This window comes from Enhydra lutris, unplaced genomic scaffold (genome assembly GCF_002288905.1).
Source record: "Enhydra lutris kenyoni isolate GAN:26980312 unplaced genomic scaffold, ASM228890v2 scaffoldscaffold26, whole genome shotgun sequence".
NCBI classification, from domain to species: domain Eukaryota; kingdom Metazoa; phylum Chordata; class Mammalia; order Carnivora; family Mustelidae; genus Enhydra; species Enhydra lutris.
In genome coordinates this window covers 24,337,480-24,359,386 of record NW_019154110.1, presented here as the reverse complement: position 1 = coordinate 24,359,386, position 21,907 = coordinate 24,337,480, and the positions used below count along the sequence as shown (strand labels likewise).

The 21,907-nt window shown below is 46.5% G+C and overlaps 2 protein-coding genes and 3 non-coding genes across 5 annotated transcripts in view; 3 read left to right on the top strand and 2 right to left on the bottom strand.

Annotated features, from left to right (window-relative positions):
- LOC111151315 (LIM and SH3 protein 1) overlaps window positions 1-1,796 on the bottom strand; it is a 38,157-nt gene extending 36,361 nt beyond the window's left edge. The window contains exon 1 of the mRNA XM_022509223.1: window positions 1,592-1,796. Coding sequence (XP_022364931.1) covers window positions 1,592-1,660 — 69 coding nt within the window. The 5' untranslated portion in view covers window positions 1,661-1,796. The remainder of the gene's footprint in view (window positions 1-1,591) is intronic.
- Window positions 1,797-2,538: 742 nt separating this feature from the next.
- TRNAC-GCA lies at window positions 2,539-2,610 on the top strand. Its single transcript has one exon. It is a non-coding gene; the product is annotated as a tRNA-Cys (tRNA).
- A 1,707-nt stretch (window positions 2,611-4,317) lies between these two features.
- On the bottom strand, window positions 4,318-4,389 carry TRNAC-GCA. The gene has a single exon. It is a non-coding gene; the product is annotated as a tRNA-Cys (tRNA).
- Window positions 4,390-8,132: 3,743 nt separating this feature from the next.
- TRNAC-GCA lies at window positions 8,133-8,204 on the top strand. Its single transcript has one exon. It is a non-coding gene; the product is annotated as a tRNA-Cys (tRNA).
- A 7,317-nt stretch (window positions 8,205-15,521) lies between these two features.
- LOC111151337 (ribosomal protein L23) lies at window positions 15,522-20,650 on the top strand. Its single transcript, XM_022509276.1, has 5 exons — window positions 15,522-15,644; window positions 16,217-16,300; window positions 16,601-16,729; window positions 20,303-20,416; window positions 20,518-20,650. The coding sequence occupies exons 1-5, from the start codon at window positions 15,632-15,634 to the stop codon at window positions 20,598-20,600; spliced, it is 423 nt and encodes a 140-aa protein (XP_022364984.1). The 5' UTR covers window positions 15,522-15,631; the 3' UTR covers window positions 20,601-20,650.
- Window positions 20,651-21,907: the final 1,257 nt, after the last annotated feature.

Genomic DNA, 21,907 nt, shown 5'->3' with positions numbered 1-21,907 from the left:
CTCAACACCCCCACTGCTTATGCCCACAATATGGCCCTCCTCTTCTGCCCAGCCAAACCCAGGAAAGACAATGAAACAGCAGAAACACATACATATGCCCATGTATCCCATATGCCCATGTATCTCCTTCCTCCAAGAGCAAGTTCAAATTTATTTCAGGACCTGGGAGCCCTACTCCCACTGCCCTGACTCAGAGGCTAAAGATCACAGGGGAAGCTCCAATCCCAAGGGGGAGGGAAGAGACAGAAAGTAGCCAATGAACTATCCTTTCCCAAACAAAACCTGGCTCCAGGTGCTCAATGAAGTTGGCCCCAGGGCTCTGCACCCCTCTTCCATCCCATGCCCCTCAAACCCTACCAGTTCAGACAAATCAGAGGGGTATTTGGATCTGGGGTCAGCTTTGGGAGGTGGGTGAAAGGCCTGCCAAGGAAGGAGATAAAATCACAGAGACTTCTCCTCCAGAGTGGGGAGAAGATGCAAAGAGGAGGCATCGCCTTAGGATCTTAGGGAGCTTACAAGGCCAGATCCTACCCCAAACTGCTGGAAACACCCAGTTCTACTCTTCACCCCCCTCCAAAAGTATAATAGCAACCAGATGAACAAGTCCAACATGGATGGGGGGGGGGGTGGCTACGCGTAAGGGCCCCTAGGGGACAGTGAATTTCTAGAAGGCCACCTTTCCCTCTCCCTAACACCTCCCCCTTTTCTTGGCTTCCCCTGAACTCAGCCACCCCCACCCTCCATTGGGGAAACCTGCTTTGAAAAGTTAGCTCTTTGTTCTACAAGCCCGTCTCAGGCTCCGAGCACAATTTCAGGAGATCTCTGCAAAGCACCCTCCATCCACCCTACTCCAGCACCCGACCCCGCCCCGCTCTGGCTGGGCGGTCCAGCCCCGGGAGTTGGCTTCTAATTTGGGGTGGGGGCTGGGAAGCTATGGAGGAGGTCCGCTAGTCCATTAAGCGCGGAACCACCGAGGGGGGTGCAAGTCGTCCAAAAAAAGGGGGTCTCGCAGTAGGGCTTGGGTCCTTATTCAAAGCCCAGTTCACCAGATGCAACACTCGCCGGCTGATAGCCCCCGCCCCCGGTCTCTAGGCCCTGAAGTCCGGCCATTTGCGGCCAGAGCTGACGGTTTCGCTGGGCCCCCCAGCCTCTGCCCCGCCCCCCCGTCGCCCCCCCCCCCAGCGCCCCGCGCTTCCGCCTACTTGGCGCTCAGCGCCGCGGGGAGAGGGAGCGGCCGTCTCCTCTCACTCTCCCGGCCCTAGGGGGCGGGACTGCACCCCTAACCTTCCCCCCCCCCCCACCCCCCACCACGGGGCCTGGCCACCCTACTCCTCTTCCGTCCTCCCAGCCTCGGGGCACAGAGCTCTACTATTCGCCAGTAGTGGCTGCCGCCACGCGTGGACTCCTTGCCGCGCCGCAGATCTGCCGGTTTCCAGGCTGGGGTCTGTCCCCACACCCCATGACACCGCCCTCCGTCCCTCCTCCCGGGATCGTGGGGATGAGGCGGCACAAACCCGGCCCTTCTCTCCTCCCCTAATCTGAAGCGTTGCTCGGGGATTGCAACGACGTGCCTCCCGATCCCGGGGCTCACCTTATCCAGACAGTTCACCTTCTCCGTGGGGTACACGATCTTGCCGCACCGGGCGCAGTTGGGATTCATGGCTCCGGGAAGGGCTGGGGCGGGGACGCCCGAGCTCGCGCGCGCTCTCTTTCCCCGGAGCGAGCTGGCGGGAGGCGGCCGCGGGTGCAACTACTCAGGCAGCGGCGACGGCGGCTGGAGCTAGGAACTGGCCTCCGCCTCCGCCCTCCTTCCCCTAATAAACACAGCGGGGAGGAGGGGCTGCACCGGGGCGGGGCCGCGCCGCGGGCGCGGGCAGGGGCGCGCACGGGTGGCGCGCTTCCCGGGCGACGTGGGGCTGCGCGGGGGCGGATTCCGGGGAGGGCGGCGGGGCCCGGTGCGCGCGCCTAGGTGCGTCTCGAGGGTCTCCCGTCCGCGGGCGCTCTCTAGCAGAAGATGCCCGCGAGAAGCGCGCCCAGAGGCCAGGGACCCGTTGGCGCTGGAGGCGGCGCGCAGCCGGTTTGGCTGCACATCTGGGGCGCCCGGGCTGCGAGAGGCGGGCCAATCCCTCGCACCCGTCGAGGGTGGGGGCTGGAACCCTTCCGAACGCGGGATTGGATTCACCAGATTCGGGGACTTTCCTTTGTGCTGGTCGATACCTGGCGTGAACCTGCGGACGGAACGGGAAACCCCTACCCCGCCTCTCCTTTAGCCTCCCTTCCCCCACATCCTTTCCCACATTTGTAGGGCGGAACCCGTCCCTACAGCCCGGACGCGGCGCAGGGCAGCCCTGGCCGGTTCTTCCTTCCCTGCGCTCTGCCTTGCAGCTCTCCTGGGGTTCTCCGGGTCCCAACACCTTCTGTTTTCCGCCTGGCCCCCCCTTTCTTCCTTCATCCCTTTCTCCTTGGTCTTCCTCTCTCCTCTCGGGGTAGCAGTGTTTTAGTACCCAAAAGAGCCGTGTCCGGCCGTAGCAGCGACGTGGGGGTATAGCTCAGTGGTAGAGCATTTGACTGCAGATCAAGAGGTCCCTGGTTCAAATCCGGGTGCCCCCTTCGTGGCTTTTCCTTCACCTTGAGATGAGCATTTCGCGAATTGGACTTACTGGTGAATTGGATCCTAGGTTGAAAGAAAACCCAAAGTTGATTTGTTTTACATATGCCTTCCTCACTTTCCTAACCTTAGCAGAAAGCTTTCTGTTTTGCTTTGTACCCAGCTGAAGGAGGAGTGCGTGCGCGCACAAATCAAGTTCAAAACCTGCAACTCCCTATTATCCGCGCCAGGCTTGTCACGATCTCTGCGGCCGCCTCCAGCAGCCTCAAGTGTGTCAGGCAGTTCGAGGCGCCCGGGTCGGAGGACAGGATTACTCCCCCAACTTGGCTTTCCGTTTCCGATGGGGGAGGTGGATGGTCAAAAGAGGGAAACCCGCAAACACAACCTTTCCCCAACCTCAACTTTCTTTCTTAAGTCAGGTGTCATGGACCTGCTGTATTCACCCCTCCCTATTGTTCGTGACACAGGCAGAGGGAACGCGCTTCAAGAATGTTAAAACGGCGAATGCACACCCACCGGCTCATTTTAATTTACAAAAATAAAGTTACGTCCGGATGCAAACGGATATATGCCGATGCGGTGACTCTCAAACTCCAGCGTGCGCCAGAATTACCAGAAGACCTTATTGAGTCCCGTTTCTGAGCCTGGAGGGGAACTTCAAAGAATTTGCATTGGTAACCAGTTCCTGGGGGCTCCCGCCGCTGGTGGTCAGGGGCCACACTTTGAGAACCACTGAACTAGCACTAGGAGACAATGGAGTTTCACAACCTGAAGGTAGGCCAGATATTTCCGTTGGCTTCCTGACTGACAGTTACCATTGTTGGGTCACGGGGGAACGATGTGTGAAAGCAGCAAGGGCGGCCCCCTCGACTAGGTTTTGCCCAAAAAAAGGAAAAATAAAGGAGAAAGGGAGAGACATGCTGCCTGGATCAGGGGGCAGCTGTGATATTTTAAACCCGGAATCTGGTTGTGTCATCCTTGGGAGCCCCTGGGGAATCCTCCGGCGCATTTTTCCCCATGGCTCTCATAACTGTGAGAGGCGTTAAAAAAGCCAGGACATGGAGACTGAGCAGAGCCCAATTCCAAGGAATAGCCAGCTTTTCACCCCTTTTCTGGACACCAGGCCTCAGGCTTACCACCTGCACTTTTGTCAGACCAAAGCCCTCTCTTTGAATAATATAAAGAAGGAGAAAACCATATACTTTTGACCTGTCTTCTCTCTGTGCTGGGACTTAAACTTCTTAAGCATGTAAATAAACCTTCTGAATGTGGATTCTGTTCTCTTAGTCTCCTCCGTCAGAATATGAATAAGGCTAAATAATATTACCTCCCCCACCCGGCACTCCACTGTTACCCCCCCCCCCCAAAAAAACAACCTGTAATTAACATTAAACCAATAGATCTCAGTCTCTGAGATGAAAATAGTTTGATCCCATCTTTCACCCACAAGTGGGCTTCTTGCCACTGCGTTGAGTTATATCATAAGACTGGACAGAGTAATAATCACCGTTCAACCTCTGGGATGTTACTGCTTGCTTCTCAGGTACAAGGAAGAGGTAGCTACTAGGTGAAATCAGCCAAGTGGAAGAGACGGGGATTCCAAACAGTTTTGCATTCAGAACCTGCAGATATTGGGGTCACACAGGTATTCAGAACCTCAGATATTGGGGTCACACCTGAACAACTGTGAAAAACAGTAAAGGTAACCAAGGGGGCACCCGGATTTGAACCGGGGACCTCTTGATCTGCAGTCAAATGCTCTACCACTGAGCTATACCCCCTCTGCTGGCAAGAACTTGTTAAATTCTCTTTACTGCAATCCTAAATTTTTCATCTTGAAAATTCTTTGTTGGAAGTTTGTTTCTTCCCGCTAGGTAATACTGAATTTTCTAGTAAGGAGGAACAGAACTAAAACACCAATTGAAGATGTGACATTTTGAAAACATGTGAAGTCCTGTACCAATCTGCCTTTTCCAAAACAGACTCCATCTCTTTACCCAAAGAAGTCAGAAAACAATCTTTTGCAAAACTAGATAGGGAATCCTTTTCCCTGGTCTCTCTAAGAAGAATACAAACACCAGCTAGCAGGACATCACTGGGAGACGTCCCCTGGCTATACTTTCTAGTGGTCGCTCTCTCTTTTTATGGAGCAACTACTCCCCTTTAGGTGCAGAATATATTTTCTGTTCTCATTTACACCGAATTAAAAATCTGGTGAAGACAAACCAGAAACTAGAGAGTTAGGATCTGAAAGACACGAAAGGGACACTTGGCTACCTGGGAAAACATGCTTTCTAAGTAGCAAGAATGACTAATGCCATGTCCCTAGAGCCAGAGTGGGAGGAGAGGTGGACAAGGGAAGGGCAATTCAAAAGAGCTGGACAGGTAGCCAGGGCCAGTGAGGGCCTTGTAACCCAAGGTAAGGAGTTTGGATTTTATTCCAAATGGATGAAAAGGCAGCCATTGGACGTTTTGAGTGGGGATTTGAAATAATCACCCACACTTCTGAGAGCAGGATGTATAGCGATCCAAGAATGGACATAGAGAATACATACAATGGAATATTACTATGCCTTGAAAAGGCAGGAAATTTTGCAGTATTTGACGACATGGGAATTATGCTAAGTGAAATGAGCCAATCACAGAAGGACAAACACTGAATAATTCACCTAGATGAGGTATCTAGAACAGTCAAACTCATAGAAGCAGAGAGTAGAATGGTGGTGGCCAGGGATGAGGAAAGAAATATGGGGAGTTGCTAAGCAATGGGTATGAAGTTTCAGGTATACAAGAGGAGTAAGTTCTAGAGCTCTGCTCTACAATATTGTGCCTATAGTTAACAATTTTGTATTGTACACTTAAAAATCTGCGAAGGGACATCTGGGTGGCTCAGTCATTGAGCGTCCAGCTCTTGGCTCCATTTCTGCTCAGGTCATGATCTCAGGGTTGCGAGATTGAGCCCCACCTCAGAGTCCATGCTCAGAACAGAGTTTGCTTGAGATTCTCTGGCTCTCCCTCTCCACCTCCCCCTGCTGACACCCACGCACACACACACACTCTCTCTCTCTCTCTCTCGAATAAATAAACAAACAAACAAATAAATAAAATCTTTAAAAAATCTGTGAAGAGGGTAAATCTCATGTTAAGTGTGCTTACCACAAAGGAGAAGAAAAAGATGGACATGGAGAGACAGGTTAGGATTCTCTTGCATAGTGGAGGTGAGAGACGGTGATGGTGTCTTAGACCAACTACAATAGTGTGCTTACTTTCTATTGCCGCTGTAACCAACCACCACAAACTTATTTCCTTAAAACAACACAAAAATAATATCTTACACTTCTGCAGGTCAGAATTCCAAGATCAAATGTACGGGGCTAAACTCAAGGTGTTGACATGTCTGTATTCTTTTGGAGGCTTTAGGAGAGCCTCAGTTCCCTTGGCTTTCACAGCTTCCAGAAGTCACTGGCATTTCTGGGTTCATGGCCCCTTCCTCCATGTCCAAAGCCAGGGTAGTATCTTCTCGCCCTCTGATCTCCGCCCCATCCATCCTTACATCTTCTCTCTGTCTCTGACTCTGATCCTCCTGCTTCTCTCTTAGAAGGACCCTTGTGATTCCATTGAGCTTATCCACATTGCCCAGAATAATCTCCCCAACTCAAGATTCTTAACTGCAACCACATCTGTCTTTTATAAGCTAACAGATGCACAAGGGGTTGGGGACATGGACATATCTGGAGGGCCATTATTTAGCCTACTGCCATGGGAACGGCAGAGCTAGAGAGGAGTGTGGGCCTCCAAATGGGCCACAGAAGGGGAGTTACATGCTTCCTCTACTTTGGATGGCTTGAGGAAGAAGAGCGAAAGAGAAGAATCAAGAGCGACTCTTCTTTTTTGTCCCCCATCTGGGTGGATGGTGGTGTGGTTTCCTGAGATAAAGAACACTGGGAAAGGAGTAAGCTTAGAGGAGAAAAAAAAATTTTCTTTTTAAAACTCTTACACACAGAGTAAGACAGTATAACGCCCTGCCCTCATGGACCTCACATGCTCGTATGGCTCCACATGTTAAGGCTGAGATGCCCCATAGATATCGAAGACAGGATGGTAAGCATGCAGTTGAAGACCCAGTGAATTCTGGGGACCAGAGAGAGGTCTGGGCTGGAAATGTAATTCCGTGAGTTGTCAGTATACAGTGGGGAGTTGAGGAAGAAGGAAGTCAATCCCAGAAGTGTGCTAGACTTGGCTCATGCTGCTTCTGAGAACTGATGACTGGATTTTCAGGAATTTTAAAAGCCAGTTGACTTCCTTGTGGTAGCTTGAAATTGGCAGGTGGGGATATTTGCACCATGGGAATTAGCAAATGCTATAAACCAGGTCCTTTGAAGCCAGTTAGTTGTTAGCCATTTACCAGCACACCACTGCTTCCGACTGATTCCGATTTTCTCCAAAATGGAAGAAAGAGCCAGCTCTTCGGCAAAGCGAGTGAAGAGAGATAAGATGTGGGAGGTTGGAGACAGGAGAAAGTATGTGGAATAGACATTTTGGAGACTGAGAACATGAACCTAGTCAGCCAGTGGTGTAGGAATACTAGACGGGGAAGCCTAGCCTGTTTGAGATTGATGAGTTGATGCGGGCCTTGTGAGCTCTTCTCCAGCAAAATTCAGCGGCTTAGGTGCTAGCTGGGTGTAATGTGATGGTTGAGTTTAATCAGGACTGATTTGGTTTGGCAAGTACCAACTAGGGCGTATAATGAACCAGGCAACAGTGCCAGCTACTCTGGGAAAACAAGGAGGAATGCAAAGTGATCCCTGCCCTCAAGGAATTTACAATCCAGTTGGAGAACCAAGATACGTAGTCCGGGGTGGGGGGGGGGGGGGGGAGGGGGGGATTGCTGACAGGAAGGGAAATGTCGAGTAGCAGAACTGCAGAGATAGGTCGATGAATGTTGAAAGAAATGAAGTCACTGGCTTTCTAAAAAATGAGTAGCGAGAAAGAAGAAATGTGCAGGCGACCACAGCTGTACAAAGCAACGGAAGGGCTTTCCGATGTAGGGGAAACCTGTTGATGTTTGAAGAAACCAAGGGAGAGGAAGTGACTGAAGAAGATGCAGAGAATGGGGACAAGAGATGTTCTTCTGGTTACAGGAGCAGGGAGGGTCTGAAGAAGAACAGGGGAAACATTTTCTCTCTTGCACAAAGCACTGGGCTGGGGATTTAGGACAGCTTGGGATGCAGGCAATGCACGGAAGAATTCCCAGACGCCAGAGGTAAGAAAAGCCTATAGTTGATGGAAAGAAGGAATCCCGTCCACACACACCTACACAGAACCTTCGAGCCTGGGTCAGAGCAGGCCTCACATTCCTCCCCTGCCACTTGGGTCCAGAATCCCTCTGAAATCTCATTTTGGATCTTTGCATCACCCCGGGAAACCTGAAACAGTCAATCACAAATACTAAACTATTATTAATCACTGAAGGACTGGTCAGCAAACACTACAATTAAAGTATAATCCCTTCCCTTCCTGCAGAGGGGGTATAGCTCAGGGGTAGAGCATTTGACTGCAGATCAAGAGGTCCCTGGTTCAAATCCAGGTGCCCCCTACTGTATTCACTTTTAAGCCTTACCACCCTCCAGACCAGGAGAGAAAAGAGATGCGATGGTAACCAAGCAGGCATCCTCCTGTCCATTCTGCAGTGTTCTGTGAGTACAAAAAGTAGTAAGCTGCAGCACCAAGGATTCCAGGTACTGATACCTGAGTCAACCTGAAAACAGAGCAGTTACTCTATAAGGTGAGAATGTCTGCAACCATTCCAGGGTTCTCCGTCCAGGTCAGTTCCCAAATATGGTCTGGGGGGATTTCTTCTGGGGGTCTCCGAGACCCTTTGTAGCAAGAGAAAAGCTAATTTTATAAGACTACATGATCTGTTTCTTGTTTTTTCATGAGTACACAGTACAGCTTTCCTAAGGCTGCCACAGTGTGTGCTATCACGACAGATTAAGTGTGGGAACATGAAAATCCAGGTGTCTTCCATTAAGCCAGACATTAAAGGGATCTCCAAAAGCATATAAAGCAAAGTCACTCTTCTCATTAAATTATTTTTGTTTGGGGGGCACCTGGGTGGCTCAGTTGGTTAAAGCCTCTGCCTTCGGCTCAGGTCATGATCCCAGGGTCCTGGGATCGAGCCCCGCATCGGGCTCTCTGTTTAGCGGGGAGCCTGCTTCCTCCTCTCTCTCTGCCTGCCTCTCTGCCTACTTTTATGATCTCTGTCTGTCAAATGAATGGATAAAATCTTAAAAAAAATTATTTTTGTTTGGAAACATGTATTTTTCATGTTAAGATGTTATGTATTTTTTTAATAGGCAGTGGACTTATTATCCTCAGTGAATTAACAAATACTTAAATATTTCACAGTTTGTTTTTTAAAGGATTTTATTTATTTATTTGACAGACAGAGATCACAAGTAGGCAGAGAGGCAGGCAGAGAAGGGGAAGCAGGATCCCTGCTGAGCAGAGAGCCAGATGCGGACCAGATCCATCCTAGGACCCTGAGATCATGACCTGAGCTGAAGGCAGAGGCTTTAACCCACTGAGCCACCCAGGCGTCCCAACATTTCACAGTTTTCATGGCTAGTCTGGTCAATGTCAGTAGATACAACCTACATAAACAAAACCTCTTTGGGGTTCTCAATAATTTAAGAATGTTAAGGGATCTTCAGATGAAAATTTGAGAACCACTACTCTTAAGTAAAGAGATGGCTCAGGGGAGAGCATCCTGGGGTTGCAAAATGGCACAGGGAAGACATGACATTTGAGTACAATGTTGAAGAACAGAAGGATAAAGCAAGAGTCCTGAAATCCTAAGCAGTTTGGTGTTTCTGGAGAATGAAGTGTAAGAGGAAAGGTGATTGAAGATGAGGCCAGAGAGAAAGTAAGCCATTTCAGGAGGAGATGCCCATACTGTGCTAAGGAGCTTAGACTTTATTCTATAAGCACTAGAAGGCCAGCACGGGGTTTTAAGCAATGGAATGTTATGGTCAGACACTGGTGGTAGCACCAACTGAGAAGACTAATACAGGGGAACCTGGGTGGCTCAGTTGGTAGAGAATACAATCATTGATCTTGGGGTTGTGAGTTTGAGCCCTGTGTGGGGCCCATTGTTTACTCTAAAAGTAAATAAGAAGAAAAAGTAAATAAATACAGTCAGAAGAGCAGATTTCCTGGCAAAATGAGGATTTCTGTTTTGGACATGCCAGGTTTGAAGTGCCTGTGGAGTGGAGGTTTCCCAATCACCATTTCCATACATTGGTGAGAGCTACGCAGAAATGTCTGGGCTGGAGATAGAGACAGGGGAGCGGTTAGCAAAGAGACAACTGAAGCCATCTGGTTGGACATGATCACCCAGGGAAATACAGGAGGAAAGAGCATAGTGGCTTAGAGACTGTGCTTGGGAATCAGCCAAGTTTGGAGTGGCATCCCAGCTCTGCCTTGCACAACCTGGGTGATCTTGGACACATGACTTCACCTTTTCATTTCTCCATTTTCTTATTGGTAAAATGAGAATAATAATAATACCTACATCACAGGTTTGTTGGAGGGATCCAAGAAGTCACATTCATGTAAAATGTTTAACTCCGTGGCTAGGACTCAGTAACATTCCATAAATAGTAACTTCTATTATTTTTTTAAATATTTTTATTTACTTATTTGACAGACAGAGATCACAAGTAGGCAGAGAGGCAGGCAGAGAGAGAGATGGGGAAGCAGGCTCCCTGGCGAGCAGAGAGCCAGATGCGGGGCTCAATCCCAGGACCCTGAGATCATGACCCAAGCCGAAGGCAGAGGCTCTAACCCACTGAGCCACCCAGGCTCCCCGTTACTTCTATTATTAGCAGCATCATGGAAAACATGGGTGAAGAGTGTTAAGAAGGTGGGAATGGTCCCAGCATGGAATGCTGTGGAGGTCAAGTAAGACACTTGGATTTTGAAAATGAGTAGGTCACAGTGACCTTTCTAGTAAAATTTTTCAATATATGTCATTTCTGATATAATTTCAGTCATATAGGGGGGACATAAGCTACAGAGAAGGAATGTGTGCATGCAGGAAATAAGGAAGTAGAGACCAATGATTTCCCATTGAAATGACCAAAAAAACAATAGCGTTGGAAGGATGGGCAGCCAATAAGAGCGCTGTAGGGAACATTTTTAACACCAAAAAAAGATGAAAGAAGATAATTCCAGAATAATAAGCAGTCCTTTAAATTGAGCAAATGTAGCTTTATAAGAAACGCTGTATTTTCCAAATATTTCTAATTTTGCCATAAGCGAATGAAAGCTTCTTCATGAAAGGATGCTGACATATGGAGATGATCAAGATCGATTTCTTAAAAAAAAAAAGATTGATTTCTTCATTTGTTCAGCAACAATTCAACATGTATTTATTGAGCAAGGCCCTGTGCTAAGAGCTAGGGATATACTGTTGAACAAAAAGGATGTGGACCCAACCTTTATGAAGCTTATAGACTAGTTATAAACTATTGGGGGGGGGGTGATTCAACAAACAATCTTCAAATATATATTTATGAACTGTAATAAGTAGTATGAAAGATATGAAAGAAAAATGCAGCGTGTTAAGACTTATGACCTAGGAAGAGAGTCAGGGCAGATTTCCCTAAGAGACAGTTAAGCTGAAATCTAAAAAATCGGTAGACATGTTGTACATGATGAGGGTAGGCAGGGTAGAGTACTCCAATCATGTGTGAGGCCTGTGGGTAGTCAGGAGCATGGGCACCATGCTAAGAAAAGTCGACAAAAAAGTTAACTCACGGGGTGCCTGTGTGGCTCACCAGGTTAAGCCTCTGCCTTTTGGTCTGGTCATGATCTCAGGGTCCTGAGATTGAGCCCCCACATCAGGCTCTCTGCTCAGCAGGGAGTCTTCTCCCCCCCCCCACCACCACCCTGCTTTCTCTGCTTGCTTGTGATCTCTGTCTGTCAAATAAATAAATAAAATCTTTAAAAAAAAAAAGTTAGCTCATGAGAACAAGAGCAAATGTGGTGTAAGGCAAGGCTGACAAGATAGGGCAATACCAGATCAGGGCCTAGCAGGCCATGATATGGATTTTAACTTTGATTTTATGAGCGCTAGAACCACTGGAGGATTTTCAGGAGGGCAACATTGTAATGTTTGTATTTCAGAAAAATTATTCCTGGCCATTGTATGAATAGTCAGTAGGTAGAGGGAGAAACAGAGGTCAGGAGGTATGCTAGAAGGCTTCTGAAGTAGCTTAGGTAAGACATGGACCAGAGCAGTACTAGAGGAGATAGAAGTGGATAGATATGACAGGCTTTTTATTTTTTAAGTAATCTCCATGCCAAACATGGGACTCAACCCTGAGATCAAGAGTCACATCTCTCCCTGCTGAGCCAGCCAGGCAATCTCGTAATGTTTAAGAGACAAACTGAAAAGAACTTGGACAAGAGGCTCCGATGGGACACCTGAATGAATGGCAGTTCCATTTATCAAGAGAGACTAATTTGGTAAAGAAATCACATATTGAGAAACACATGGAATTTGGTTGAGAAGTGAAGGAGCGTGAAAAATTGGTAGCTAGAGAAGCTGGCATGATCAAGTGAAGGCATGTTAAAGTGGTAAGGGAGATTGATAAATGTACAGATTTATAGACTTCTTAATGTTGAGGTGCCCCAGAGCTTAGCTCATGGTCTTTATTTGCCCTTACTTGTTTTCTTTTTTAGATTTTTAATTTTTTTTATTTTTTAAAAATATTTTTCAGTGTTTTTTTTTTGTCTTGCATTTAAAAAAAAAGTTTACTTATTTATTTGTCAGAAAGAGAGAAAGAGCGAGTGAGCACAAGCGGGGAGAGCGGCAGGCAGAGGGAGAAGTAGGCTCCTTGATGAGCCGGGAGTCTGATGTGGGACTCGATCCCAGAATCCTGGGATCATGACCCGAGCCAAAGGCACCCGCTTAATTGACTGAGCCACCCAGGCATCCCTAGAATTTTTTTAAAAGGTTTTTTTTTTTAATTTACTTATTTTACAGAGAGAGAGAGATCACATGTAGGCAGAGAGGCAGGCAGAGAGAGAGGGTAACAGGCTCCCTGCCTAGCAGAGAGCCCAATGTGGGGCTCGATCCCAGGATCCTGATATCATGGCCCGAGCTGAAGGCAGAGGCCTAACCCACTGAGCCACCCAGGTGCCACTAGATTTTTTATTTTTAATTTCTACACCCAACGTTGGACTCAACCCACAACCCTGCGATTAAGAGTTCCACCCTCCACATAGGGGTGCCAGCCAAGCACCCCTACCCTTACTTCTTTATGATCTCATCCACTGTCATGGTTGCAAACAGGGTTCACCCTTCAAAAATGTGGGTTTGAACTGAAATCCCATTTTTTTAATCCCATTTTGTAAAAAATGCTGTACAATACTGTAAATGTATTTTTTCTTCCTCTTGCTTTTCTTTTTTTTTAAGATTTTATTTGTTTATTTGACGGGGGTGGGGAGCGCACTAGAGAGCACAAGCAGAAAGAACAGCAAAGGGAGAGAAAGAAGAGGCTTTCCACTGAGCAGGGAGCCTGACGTGAGACTTGATCCCAGCACCCTGGGATTATTACTTGAACCCAAGGCAGACACCTAACAACTGAGCCACCCAGGTGCCCCCCCTTTTGATTTTCTTAATAACATTTTCTTTTCTCTCTTACTTATGTTGTAAGAATACAGTATTAATACACATAACATATACAATATGTTATTTGACTGTTTATGTTATTGGTAAGGCTTCTGGTCAAAGTAGGCTATTAATAGTTAAGTTTTAGGGGAGTCAAAAGTTATACATGGATTTTTTTTTTAAGATTTTATCTATCTGTTGGACAGAGACATACCGAGAGAGGGAACACAAGCAGGAGGAGTGGGAGAGGGAGAAGCAGGCTTTTTGCTGAGCAGGGAGCCCAATGCGGGGCTTGATCCCTGGATCCTGGGATCATGACCAGAGCTGAAGGCAGACACTTAATGAATGAGCCACCCAGGTGCCTGTATACATGGATTTTTGCATGCACAGAGGGGTCGGTGCCCCTAACCCCAGAATTGTTCAAGGATCAACTGTACTCCTATATGCTGACAACTCCCAATTTATAGCCCCTTCTCTTCAGAACTCCAGGCTAATATGTCCAACTTATTATTTGAATCTTGTTCGGTTGTCTAATAAACATTTAACTTATGTCCTATTCTTTTTTTTTTTTAAGATTTTATTTATTTATTTGTCAGAGAGAGTGAGCACAGGCAGAGGCAGAGGGAGAAGCAGGCTCCCTGGCTGAGCAAGGAGCCTGATGTGGGACTCGATCCTGGGATCATGACCTGAGCCGAAGGCAGCCGTTTAACCAACTGAGCCACCCAAGGGTCCCACTTATGTCCTATTCTTAACCACAAATCTGTTCCTCCCATAGTTTTCCCTATCCCAGTTGATGGCAATGACATCTTCAACTTGCTCAGACCTAAAACCTTGGAGACATTTGACTCCTTACTTTTTTTCCACACCTTGCCTTTTGTTGGCTCTACTTCTAAAACATATCCAGAATCTGACCACATCACATTTCCTCTACTGCTACCACTGTAGTCTGAATCACCATCATTCCTTTCCTGGGTATTTCAAGAGCTTCCTAACACATCTCCTTATTTGCAACTTTGCATCCCTCCCACACTCTAGTCTCAATTAGAGTGACCCTTCTGATATATTAGATCATGTCCCTCTGCTTACCATGGGGCAATGGTTCTCCATTCCAGTCCCAAAATGCTGAAGTCCATAGTGGTGTACAAAGCCATACACAATCTCATTCCATTACTTCTGACCTTCTCTCCTACGACTCTTCCCTTCTTCCCTTACTCTGTCCGGTCACATCCACTTCCTTGCTGGTCTTCATATTGCTTAGGCACACTTCCACCTTGGGCCCGATAGTTGGCTGACTGCTTTCTCCCCTGTTCTTCCCAGACATTCATATTGCTAACTTCCTCACCTAAAGTCTTTGCTTTAATATCGACTTCGTCCATGAAGTCCACCCTGACCATATTGTTTCAAATTGCAATTTGCCCCTATTCCGACTTCCTGATACCTGATACTTTTACTTTTCCATAGTACACATCATCATCTTACGTGATACACTGCAGTTATTGTATCTATTTCGTGTGGAATATCCACTATCATTGCCATCCTTGCAGAATCCTTAAGGGCAGAAATGTTGATCTGGCGTTTATCCCTGATGCAGTCTAATGTATACCCATGATGGTACCTGGCATCATCAGGCGCTCAATAAATGTTTGAATGAATGCATCGGCAAAAGCAAAGAAGCCAGAAGAGGAGGTTGAAGCCGTGAAAGGGGTAACTGATAAACAAAGATATCTGAAATACAAATGAGTCTGGAACCAAACACACATAAATGGAATTATCTGTAGTGCTAAAATGGCACTTACTCAAAACCACATCCTTTTTTGGGGTGGGGGATGGGGGTTGTTTATTTTTATTCTTAATCTTTTTTTAACACAATTTTTTTTCAATACCACATCCTAAAGATACCATTCAGAGCTCTTTCTCGCTCGATACTCCACTCTCTTGTGTTCTTTGGGGCTCCTACACAGGCCCTTTTAATCATTTCTAAATTTCGAGTGTCCAGTGAAGTTCCTGACACATACTACATGCTCAGTAGACGTTGTTGGGTAAGTTAACCAATGTTTCTGTATCCCCAACAACTTTAGAGCTCGTAAAGAAGAGACTCCGGGCGTCATTCTCTCCAGCAGCCCTCAACACCCACACCTCCCACTTCCCAACGAGAACTCAATCCGACGTCCACGATTTATTACGTGATAAGACAGCGTGCTTGCGGAGGGCGGGGCGGGGGGGGGGGGAAGAAGAGGAGGATTGCGCAAACTCCCGGTCACGTGACGAGACTGGGCGGGGCATCAAAGTTCATATCCCAGAATCCCTTGCACTTACTTCCTTTTTGTCCTTTTCCGGCGTTCAAGATGTCGAAGCGAGGTGAGGGTTTGACTTTTGAGTATCCTTTTCCATCTGTCGCGAGGTGACTGCTGGCCTCTCCCGGAGCGGTGGCCATGGGCAGCTGGGGCGCTTTGCTCTTCTCTGGGGCGGAGAGGGAGAGGAGGGCCCCGTTGGAGCACTGGAAGGGCCGCCGAAAGTGGCGGCGGGGGGGTGCTTGTAGAGTTGAGTTGGCAGGATCCGGACAGGAGTTTAGACCAAACCGACGGGATCCCTCTGCGCCTAGCACTCCAGTAATGGTGTTGAAGTGAGACTGGCTGAGGCCCCAGAGTGGACGACTTGTGCGATCTCCCGCCTTGCAGGGAGAACTACGTGGTGCAAAAGGTGGAGTGAGGGTTGAGTAGCTCAGGCCCCTTAACCGTAACGTAAGGGCGGTAACAGTGAGGAATTGGCTGTTTGCTATGGGGAGCCGGGTGACTCGTGGGTAGGGGTAGGCGGAGTCCCAGAGAAAGGGACTAGAGGATACCGTTGCCCAAAGCATGTGCGAGTGTGAGGGGAAACTCGGAACCATGGCTAGTCAGTGACCCCTATCCTGTTTCCCTTCCTACCCACAGGACGTGGTGGGTCCTCTGGTGCGAAATTCCGGATTTCCCTGGGTCTTCCGGTGGGCGCCGTGATCAACTGTGCTGACAACACAGGTGAGACCTTCAGCTGCACTCCGCCAGGCTCCCCCTTTTAAAAGCACTCGTTGGGCCTTGACTAATGACCCACTGAGCCGTCAAGAAAGGGCAGAGTAAAAACACTGCTTTTGGGTGAAGCAGCAGCGTGCTGTGTTGTTTTGCTTCAATCGGTGGTGTGACAAGGTGTTCCGCCTTGGTTGGGGGGGTACTAACTGGGAGTGTGAGCTGAGGGAGAGGCTCTGGAAGTGCCCGGGAAACGTTACACAAGCCAAAAAAAAAAAAAAAAAAAAAAAAATCACTTGTTTACATTCTCGATAGGAGCCAAAAATCTGTATATCATCTCTGTGAAGGGGATCAAGGGACGATTGAACAGACTTCCTGCTGCGGGTGTGGGTGACATGGTGATGGCCACAGTGAAGAAAGGCAAACCAGAGCTCAGAAAGAAGGGTGAGTAGAAACGCTGAATCTTCCTTGACTGGTGCACTGTTGAAGGATTTTTCCCTTTATTGGAAAATGGAATCATAATTTTACCATTCTGAAGGCTTAATTTCCTTTGAGGAGCAGTGTGAAGATAAGTAACCTGCAATCAAAGTTCTGCTGCTTTTGCTGTCTTAAGAGACTGTGCTCTCCACTGCCGGGTGTTGCTGTATTTGTTTCCTTTTTTGAGTAATTTCTAAGTCCAAGGAGGGACTTGAACTCATTACCCTGAGATCAAGAGTCACATGCTCTACTGACTGGTCCACCAGGCATCCCAGTAAAAAATTTTTTTTTGGTAGGCATTTAGAGCTTGACCAGGTGTCAGGCAAGTTTCCTTTTCTGGAACTACTGATTTGAAGAGGAAGAATGATCCTTGAATACGTTCTCAAGTGGTTGTTAGATTCAGGTAATAAACTGAGCATGTAGAGCATTTGGCCTGTGACCTAACACTTTGTAAGTACAGAAAAACATATGCTTCCTGATTTAAGGGAAAAAATAATTAAGGCTGTATGGTTTATTTGACAGAGAGCACAAGTGGGGGGAGTGGCAGGCAGAGGCAGACAGAGAAGCAGGCTCCTTGCCAAGAAAGGAGCCCAATGTGGGCCTCTATCCAGAGACCCTGACAGTGGGACTCAAGCTGAAGGGAGCAGCTTAACCAACTCAGGCGTCCCTAAGAATGGTTTTTGTTTGTTTTTATAGAAAAGATTAACTCAAAATTGTGACTTGTCAAAAGTTAAGCATGGTTGCTTCCAAATGTCTTCTGGTAGAAACTAAAATAGGGAGCTGCTCATTGCTTAATCCCCTTAGGTGTATGAGTTGATGGGGAGGGTTTCAGGCTCTTTGACTTGTCTGTCTGGTTTTAGAGCTCCTGATACTCCATGCACTAAACTTCAGCTCCTGAACATCCCTCCTGTACCTAAGTAGTCTGTCTCTGATCTAGGGTATCTTGCTCTTCTGAGAAGTCCTAGCCATCTCTTGATGGACAGTGCAAATACAGGTCTTGGCTACATACTGCAGTCTCTCCTTCTAGGCCTGTACAAGCACCCCTCCCACCCCCTGATGATTTGGTGGGGGTGATCAGAAATCTTTGTTTACATTTAATACCGACTTGAGGGCGTGGAGTACCAAGCATTGTGGTTAAGCATTGATTAATCTATGTGTAGATTGGGATGTGCATGCAACTGGACAGGCTTTCCTCTTAGAACACTTGCTGGGTCTGGTCTGTGGCTTGGGAAGCTGTCAGAGAAGGGCAGAGCAATCCACTGTCACTGTTGGTGAGATGGCAGCAGTGTGTGTTGTTGGTCTCAATCAGGTTGTGGTGGGACAGACCAGAGAACACTTTATAGTTTTAAAAATAGTGAATTGCCAGCTCTTAATTAATCTTACTTGTCCTTGTGTTTGCTGAATGAATACGTTCCCTCACCTTAGACTTCCGTATAACAGACAGAAATGTGGAAAGGAGCAATTCTGGAAGTCCAGAGTCTTGGATTTGTGTGTGGCCATATTCATCTGCTAGATTGGTCATTTGTGAGAATTTAAATGATTATGAGTAAGGGCTCCTGGCTGGCTCAGTCATTAGAGCATGTGACTCTTGATCTCCAAGTCATGAGTTCAGGTCCCACATTGGGCATAGAGTTTACATTAAAAAAATTTTTTTCTAGTTAAAAAAATAAATGGTTATGAGTAGATGAGGGTCCAACAGAGAAGGCTCTCTGTAAATACCAGTTACCCCTCAATGTGTATTTCATTCTTAAAAACCTGATCAGGTGGAGCTGCCTGGCTAGCTCAAGTCAGTGGAGCATGCAGCTTGATCTCAGGCGGATCGTGAGTTTGAACCCCATGTTGGATGTGGAGATTTCTTCTAAGGGGGAAAAAAAAACCCTGATCAGAGGCCATCTTACATATAGAAATAATATTGGCCTCAAGGATAGCCAGGATCCCTGTCCTTGTTTAAAAAAAAAAAAAATTCTTGTATTTGCAGTGTCTGATGTTGAATGTGGAAATATAACTGTTATCCCTATTTACAAAAGGAACACTTGAATGTCAGAAGTTTAAGTAACTTGTTCAGAGTCTCTAAGCTAATGATGGTCATGGTTTCCATGCAGGTGATGTCTGACTTCAGTTCTTTTAAGTGTTGTAGATGAAGGTCTGGAAAGGGTTCATTTTAGTGCTGGTAGGTTTTTTTTTTTTAAAGTTTAACTTAAGACCCTAGAAAACTGTTCCTCAAAAGTTAAACACAATTTTTTTTTTAATTTTAGTATTTGACAGAGAAAGATCACAAGTAGGCAGAGAGGCAGGCGGGGGGGGGGGAAGCGGGCTCCTTGCTCGAGCTGAAGGCAGAGGCTTAACCCACTGAGCCATCGAGGCGTCCCTAAACATAATTAATTACATAGGAAATAGAAATTAAATTTCTATTACCCAACCTTCAGACTTCCAAGAGATGACCACTGTTAATATTTTGTTGTGTGTCTTTTTTTTTTTTTTTTAAGATTTTATTTTATTTATTTGAGAACAAACAAGCATACAAGCCCAGGGAAGGGGCAGAGGGAGAAGCATACTCCTCACTTAGCAGGGAGCCTGATGCAGGGCTCAATCCCAGGACCCCAAGATCATGACCTGAGTCAAGGCAGATGCTTAACCGACCGAGCCACCAGGTGCCCCGTCCTTTCTTTTTGAGTTACATGCAAAAAATTAGCTTGTAAACTACTGTTTGAATGGGACCACAGCCTTCCCGTAACTCGTTGCTTCACAGATGATTGTCCTACATATGAAAAATTACAGATAGACATAATCATTTTTAAGTGGTTCTATTTTGTGTATTTGCCATGAAATACATAGGTTAATTCTAGCTTTTTGCTCTAATACAACAACACATGTGCCCGCAGTTAGGCATTTGAGATAAGGTATAGAGTGTGTGGTCAATATCTTGGATGTACTTCTGGGGTTCAAGGAGTGTGTAGACATATACGCACACCTTGTTGTAGGTTTTCTTTGGTTAAATTGGTGTGTAAATGAACTTCTATTGTAAAATCTAACACGGTGCATATTTAATGCCAGTAAACTCTGAAAAGCAGTAATTTTTAGATCAAGGTATGTACTTTCTTGGAGGTTTTGATATATACTGGGATGGAATATACCTAATGAGTTCATTAATAGCTGGGCCTCTACTTACTCCATCCAAAAGGGGGTCCCATTTTGTGATACTAGGATCTTAACAGCATCCACCTGTTGGGCGAAGAGGGAACAAGTATAGAACATGCTTAGCAAGTTTCGTGCTAGTGTTGCTGATTGTTGTAAGAAGAATACAGATTTACATTTGCAGGAAGTGCAGGCAGTTTTGCCTTGGAGTAAGGTCTTTCCTTAAGGGGTGAATGGTATTTGCACTGTCTCTCACACTTGCTTTTAGGAAATGAAAAGCAAATGGTGAGTCTACATTCTGTTGAAGTGGGAAATGTTGGGAAACTAGGTGAGATGTAAACTGCTTTCTTGTGGTGGCACTGGGACCTGACAGGTTAGTGACTACTGTCCTGTTTTCTCTCTCAGTACATCCAGCAGTGGTAATTCGACAACGAAAGTCATACCGGAGAAAAGATGGTGTGTTTCTCTATTTTGAAGATAATGCGGGGGTCATAGTAAACAATAAAGGTGAAATGAAAGGTAAGAAAGAAACCACAGTGTTGCCTAAGTCTTCCAGATGGGATGATTTAACCTCTGGGTCTATCTGATGTTATCTGTCATCTCACTCTTTTTTTATGTAGGGTCTGCTATCACAGGACCAGTCGCAAAGGAGTGTGCAGACTTGTGGCCCAGGATTGCATCCAATGCTGGCAGCATTGCATGATTCTTTGGTGTAATTGTTTAAAAAAAATTAAAAATTATTTGCTCCCGAAATTTGCCTTCCTGTTCTTTTCTACCTGTCACTCTTCTTGACAACCCTGAACCTTTTGTAAAATGAAATTGCTTAGTGCAGTACTTGGTTTTGTGACTCTACAGAAACTTACGGACTTTCCCATTTCTGCTGTAAAAACTAGTTATTTGTGTTCAGAGTTCTTAAAGTAAATTGCAGGTAGTAGTTACTGTTCGAGAGGTTACCCCAGGTAACTGCACTGCGCTTAGTTTGAGAAAAGGGATAGTGAATGGTCAGATGGTGGACACACACGGAGTTCACTGAGTGATGTGGGGAAGGCCCAGGTGTGTGTGTCTGTGTGCACATTTGGAGTTACAGGTGTCCTTCCTGTAAACCAGCACAAAAAGGACTGTATTTGTTGTTTTGTTTTTTTAAGATTTTTATATTATTTTATTTATTTGACAGAGATCACAAGCAGGCAGAGAGAGGAGGAAGCAGGCTCCCTGCCAAGCAAAGAGCCGGATGCAGGGCTCGATCCCAGGACCCTGGGATCATGACCCGAGCCGAAGGCAGAGGCTTTAACCCACTGTGCCACCCAGGCGCCCCATAAAGGGCTGTATTTGTAAAACCTAACACATGATTGCCATGTTAATTTGCTCTTGTGGAAGGCAATTGAGTTACTAAAAGTATCTGCATGGTTTGCTACCAAAACATTTTGATAGGATAGCTGTATGTACCTGCAAAACCGTAGTTCAGGAGTGAAAGGTAATGAACCAGCACAGTGGGTGTAAACCTTGGCAAATTGTGCCTGAAAGCATTGGACATTGTGCTTTTCTAACCCATGAGAAGTGATGTATGTGGAATTTGGAGTCTGATGAAAAAAAATGAGCGCTCAGCAGGTTTGGGTCAATAGTCTGGCCTAAAGATGTTGGAACAGGCTTTTCAGCCTAGATTCGTGTTCACACATCTAGTATCTGAATATACTCTACCTTATGTGTTCTTTGTAAGGCTGAAGATTAGACTATGTGTGGACCCTAGCACATGGTAAGAGAACTACCCTTTTGTCCAAGATTCAGAATGGAATGTACTAATCTAATCAGTGGTTCTCAGCCAGAGAGTGTCCAGGCAATATCCCAGACCCAGTTAAGTCAGATTGTGGAGGTAGGACCCAGGCATCAGTACTTTCTAAAGACCCCCCAGGAAATTTCAAGGTGCAGCCAGGATGGAGAACCAGGGCTGTCTAGACAGCCTATCTTGGTTTTAGGACCAGGAATCTAAAACAGACCTGTTGTCCTACCCTG

Bases quoted from the DNA above. Each gene is read 5' to 3' on its own strand.
- LOC111151337 (XM_022509276.1), top strand. The intron at 16,301-16,600 runs GTGAGACCTTCA...CATTCTCGATAG, and splicing joins CAACTGTGCTGACAACACAG to GAGCCAAAAATCTGTATATC. The intron at 20,417-20,517 runs GTAAGAAAGAAA...TTTTTTATGTAG, and splicing joins CAATAAAGGTGAAATGAAAG to GGTCTGCTATCACAGGACCA.